General features: G+C 49.7%; 1 protein-coding gene across 1 annotated transcript; it reads left to right on the top strand.

The window, feature by feature from the left end:
• Positions 1 to 2,925, top strand: inhbab (inhibin subunit beta Ab). The gene is made up of 2 exons (XM_061797341.1): positions 1 to 505; positions 1,310 to 2,925. Exons 1-2 carry the CDS (start codon positions 118 to 120, stop codon positions 2,062 to 2,064), a joined length of 1,143 nt encoding a protein of 380 aa, XP_061653325.1. The 5' UTR covers positions 1 to 117; the 3' UTR covers positions 2,065 to 2,925.
• The last annotated feature ends 2,598 nt before the right edge of the window (positions 2,926 to 5,523 follow it).

Here is a 5,523-nt window from a genome sequence, read left to right as displayed (position 1 = left end):
CAACATAGAGCTACACAGAGAACATAGAGCAACTTGAGGCAGAGAGTGAGCCGGATGGAAGCAGATCCCTGTCGCCTGACTTAGTCTGGAGGACCCGTTGCATTGTGGGGGATCACCATGACTTCCGCTTCTTTTCATACAGCTCTTTTCGCTCTGACCGTCATTGTCCATTTCCGGTCCGCCGGCTCACTGGTCCCGCAGTCGGACGTTCCTCTGGGCCTCCAGCAGGGGGTCGAGTCCTCCGAGTGTGCGTCTTGCACCGTGGGCCAGGTGAGGAAGAACTCCAGCGACATGGTGGATGCGGTCAAGCGTCACATCCTCAACATGCTCCATCTGAGCGCGAGACCCAACCTGACGCAGGCGCTTCCTCGTGCCGCGCTTCTCAACGCCATCAAGAAACTGCACATAGGCCGTGTGGCCACCGACGGCAGCGTGGACGTTCAGGCAGATGGCGCCGACCCCGAGGCCCCCGCCGAGGTCGAGGTCATCGCCTTTGCCGAGCCGGGTGAGTGCGTGCGTGCGTGCGCAAACATGGCAGAAGCAAGCTTCTTGATGCCGTCCAAGTTCCCATGACTCTTACTGGTCGGTGACGGTCTTCTTGTTACTTGTAAATAACGTTCAATGTGTGATGTGTGATTTAACAGACAAGTTCAGGCCGGCCAGTGAACGCTGAGTTGCTGTGTCAACATAACGATGTGATCAACTGATCAACCCGGTATCGACCCGGTCGCACAAAGTTTGTTTACAAACTTTCGAAAGCAGGATCTCTGGATTATTAGTGTGCGCGCGCGTGAGCCCATGTTTTGCTTGGACTCGGGAACTGAACGGAAGCTTCCCGCTGAAGTTGTCGGCGGTAGCTGCTTGTGCACAATTCGACCAGCAGAGGGTGTAACACAGAGCAGCTCATACTTGACTTGAGCTTGGGAGCTCGGCTTTTGGCAGTAATGTAAACCACGAAGGTTTCCATTGTTGAATTTCATTCACAATGGTCCTGTGATTGACAGTTGACACTCCCAGAGTCAGCAGCGATACCCCCCACCCTCAAGCCAGAACAGCAAAAGCAGGATGTTGTCAAGTTTATGTGTCACACTACAGAGGTGAACAAACACATTGGTGTGATGACCACTGAGCGGAGGTATTAATAGCGGCCCTCGTTAGACTTGGTAATGAGGGGGAGGCTTGAAGTAAAGAATGACTTCATTCAGACTCACTAATTAGTCCACACAGGAGACAAAGGGGCACTTTGGGGGCTTTCTTTTTTTAGCACATCTGCTCATAGCGATGCTAACGTGCTACGTGTCTGTGCCAGGAGAGGCCGGGAACACCTTGACCTTCGACCTCTCCAAGGAAAGCGGCAGGGCGGCGCTGGTGGAGCAGGCCGACTTGTGGATCTTCCTCAAATTGTCCCGGGGAAGTCGGGCCAGAGGCAAAGTGAAGCTGCAGCTCCACCAGGCCGAGCAGGACGCACCGGTGTCGGAGAAGACGGCGGACACGCGTCGCAGCGGCTGGCACACTCTGGCGGTGCCGCGCTGCGTTCAGTCCTCGCTGGACCGTGGCGACGGACCGCTGCGTCTACGGCTGTCCTGCCCGCTCTGCGTCGGGGCCGGCGCCGTGGCCGTCCTGCCTTCCGCTGACGGCGACCGATCCCACCGGCCCTTCCTGATGGCGGCGCTACGAGCCAGAGAGGAAGTGGCTCGACGCCGGACCGCTCGAAGTTTGGAGTGCGACGGCAAAACGCGCACGTGCTGCAAGCAACAGTTTTATGTGAGCTTTAAAGACATCGGATGGAGCGACTGGATTATCGCTCCGTCTGGTTACCATGCCAACTACTGCGAGGGAGACTGTCTCAACCACATGGCGAGCGTCGGCGGCTCGGCTCTCTCCTTCCACGCCGCTGTCATCGACCAGTACCGCATGAGGGGCTACGCACCCTTGCAGAACATCAAGTCGTGTTGCGTGCCCACGCGGCTGCGCGCTATGTCCATGCTGTACTTCGACCACGAGCAGATGATCGTCAAAAAAGACATACACAACATGATTGTGGAGCAGTGCGAGTGCTCGTGAAAAAAAGACACCCAAGCACGCACGCACACACACACAAATACTAAGCAGGTCAAATGTAGGATTTGCTCAAACGTTCATCGAAGAAGTTTTTTCCACATTGGAAAGAAGTAAGGAAGTTCATTTCAAAAAGTATGATGTCATTCATTTCATCACTTGCAGATGACGAAATTGACGTATTAGTTGAAAGAAGCCAAAGATTGAACGTTGGCTTGTGAGCTTCAAACGTGAATTAAGGGTGTTTATATGCATGTGTGCCCCCGATGGACAGGAAGTGGATGTGCTGCTCAAATGAAAATCTACAGGCTGAAGAGGCAGGCCAGCCAAAACTGGTCACCGTGGCAACGATCAGTTTGTTCACTGACCTACAAACTCACGCCTGAGTCGAGGACTTGATTTTAGAAATGCAAAGAGGGCAAACCAATGCATTGTGGGTACTGGAGCGTGTGGTAATAATAGCAATCAAATATTCGTAGGAAGAAAAAGTTCTCCTAAAAGACAGCATGACATCGGCTCCAAAGTATTGTGAAATTATTGGATGGCCAATCTAATCAAATATTATTTTCACTTCCCTTACAATGCACTTTGAAGGCCCTTTAAGAGAACGTGTGAAGCACAAGCAAACTTTGGGAGCGCAGTGGTCTTGTAGGTTGATGAGGCACCTCGAGCTTGTTAAGGTCTGATGCTCGAGCACTCGCATGCTCTCGTAGTTATTCTGTATCAGCAAAGAAACATCTTCTTTTTTTTTTTTTTTGCACAAGTGAAAAAATGCTGTCTCACTACTGTGATGTCATCATGTTCTAGTTTTTACTAACTTTCACGAGTGCTGTCTCACTAGTGTGATGTGTTCTCAGTTGTGACGGAAAGTGCTCAAATAAATGATTGTTCTGTAGGAATTCGTACAATTCTTGGGAAAATGCTTTCTCCGATATCTTGGACAGAAAAGTAAGATTGGATACAATTTGCTAAAACATCTTTCGTGACTGCCCTGTGATTGGCTGGCGACCAGTTTAGGGTGTACGCCGTCTCTCACTTAAAGTCAGCTGGGATAGGCTCCGACCCACCCGCGACCCCCGTGAGGAGAAGCGCTACAGAAAATGCGTGGAGAGATCTTTCACTGCCGTCTCCGTGAAATGAGGTCATCGGGGAACGGGGTCTCACCTTTCGAAACATTTGTCCCTCATCGCTCTCTCATCATCTTGTCTCCTCATGCCCTCGCCCTTCGATCGCATCTCGAAGGCGCTAAAATGTAAACAGAGGAGCGAGGACCCAGGAGGTGACAAAAAGGTGGAAATATAGAGGCCGAGTCTCCTTCATGAAATGTCACTTCTGAATTCATTTTGACCTTCGGCCACATGGGCAAAAAGCTCTCGACACTCTTACTGATCGGCTTGTCGTCAATCCCGTGCAACCCGTCTGCCATAGCACTGCCGTGGAATTCAAGCGCCAAAGCCACGTCGTAAAAAGAATAATAACAACAACAGTATCAATGTTATTATTATTCAGTTCATTTCTGATGGACTGAAGCACTGGTGCCCCGCACCCGACGCACGTTGAACATGTGTGAGAAATAAAAACACACAACTTCCTTTTTTAATTCTTCACTGTCCTGCAGGACGTGACGACGAGAGTCTCGAATGAGCTTCTTCACACTCACAGTCGTGGTGTCGAGTGTTCTTGTTAGCATTAGCTGCTCTGATGGAGGCGGGGGCGGCGATGAGATGGGTCCACCCAGCCGCCTTCATAGATGCACACTGACGAGGACATACCGCTGCGCACTCACTCTTCTTGACAATCCCAACAATAGCAAACATCCTCATGATAAAAAGAACCCGAAGAAAATGTAACTCTGGCAGATCCTTCACATTTTCATTATTATTAAACCCATTAGCTCTAACTACAGAAGAGATTTCATTTTTTCAGGCGTAGACTGCGAGGCAGAAGTGTGACGAGAAGAACATCATAGCTGCTGCTTCCTAATTGTATGTTTTATATCCATATATAATATTGCATCGACTGATTTACAGTCAGCAGTAGACTGCCCATCGGGCGCTTGCCTGGGCACTTGCCTGGCGGGCCGCTATCTTTAGGGCCGATGCGACGCTGATTCCCCCACCACCGCCTTTTTTTCCAAGAGACCAGCCCGCAATTTGGAAGAGGTGGCCCTTTGGTCCATCTAGAATACAGACAGTAAACTGAACCACTCAGGATACAGAACGGTTGGATTTGGTGCAAGTTGTCAATTGCTCTAAGCCCATATGCAAAGATTCCTGAGCACCTGCCCGCGACACTAGTGAGGAAAAGCGGGACGGAAATCGGATGGATGTCCATCCATCCATCCATCCATCCATCCATTTTCTTCCGCTTATCCGAGGTCGGGTCGCAGGGGCAGTAGCTTTAATTGGGAAGCCCAGACTTCCCTCTCCCCAGCCACTTCAACCAGCTCTTCCGTGGGCATCCCGAGGCGTTCCCAGGCCAGCCGGGAGACAAAGTCTCTCCAGCGTGTCCTGGGCCGTCCCCGGAGTCTCCTCCCGGTGGGACGTGCCCGCAAACACAAGTTCTAGAAATCTTTAAGAAGTTCCAGAAGTCATGTAAGTAAGGAGTGCACTTCATCTTAATTGACCATTTGTTTTACACAAATAATTATTTCACAAACCTTTCAACAAGGTAACGGTCACGCATGCAAAGATTCCGACCACACTGTTTTTTTCCACCATTCACCAAATTCCCCATTCACGTTTGAGGGTTTTGTCACCATGTGGTTTGTGGGTTATTCGCCCATATAATTATAAGAGTCCTGTTGAAAAATGACAATGTCCATATGTGCAAGGGACAAACATACACCCCCAATTCCAATTAAGTTGGGACGTTGTGTTCAAGATAAATCAAAACAGAATACAATGATTTGCCAATCATGTTCAACCTCTATTTCATTGAATACACTACAAAGACAAGATATTTCATGTTCAAACTATTGTTTTTAGCAAATAATCATGAACTTGGAATTTGATGGTTCCAAGAAAGCTGGGACAGGCTCATGTTGACCACGGTGTTACGTCTCACCTTTTCATTGAACAACATTCAATCAACGTTTGGGAACTGAGGACGCTAATTGCTGAAGCTTTGTCGGTGGAATTCTTTCCCAGTCTTGCTCGATGTACAGCTTCAGCCGTTCAAGAGTCCGGGGGCTCCGTTGTCGTATTTTACGCTTCATAATGCGCCACGCATTTTCAACGGGAGACGGGTCTGGACTGCAGGCAGGCCAGTCTGGTAGTACCCGCACTCTTTTACTACCAAGCCACGCTGTTGTAACACGTGCACAATGTGGTTTGGCATTGTCTTGTTGAAACAAGCAGGGGCGTCCATCAGAATCAGAATCAGAATCAGAATCATCTTTATTTGCCAAGTATGTCCAAAACACACAAGGAATGTGTCTCCGGTAGTTGGAGCCGCTCTAGTACA

This window comes from Phyllopteryx taeniolatus, chromosome 14, assembly GCF_024500385.1.
Source record: "Phyllopteryx taeniolatus isolate TA_2022b chromosome 14, UOR_Ptae_1.2, whole genome shotgun sequence".
In the NCBI taxonomy this organism is placed as follows: domain Eukaryota; kingdom Metazoa; phylum Chordata; class Actinopteri; order Syngnathiformes; family Syngnathidae; genus Phyllopteryx; species Phyllopteryx taeniolatus.
This window is presented reverse-complemented; position numbering and strand designations above follow the sequence as displayed.

What these genes read in the sequence shown, in the direction of transcription:
- inhbab (XM_061797341.1), top strand. Translation starts at nt 118, where the DNA reads ATGACTTCCGCTTCTTTTCATACAGCTCTTTTCGCTCTGACCGTCATT. An exon ending in CATCGCCTTTGCCGAGCCGG is followed by an intron (nt 506 to 1,309) that starts GTGAGTGCGTGC and finishes TGTCTGTGCCAG; the next exon opens with GAGAGGCCGGGAACACCTTG.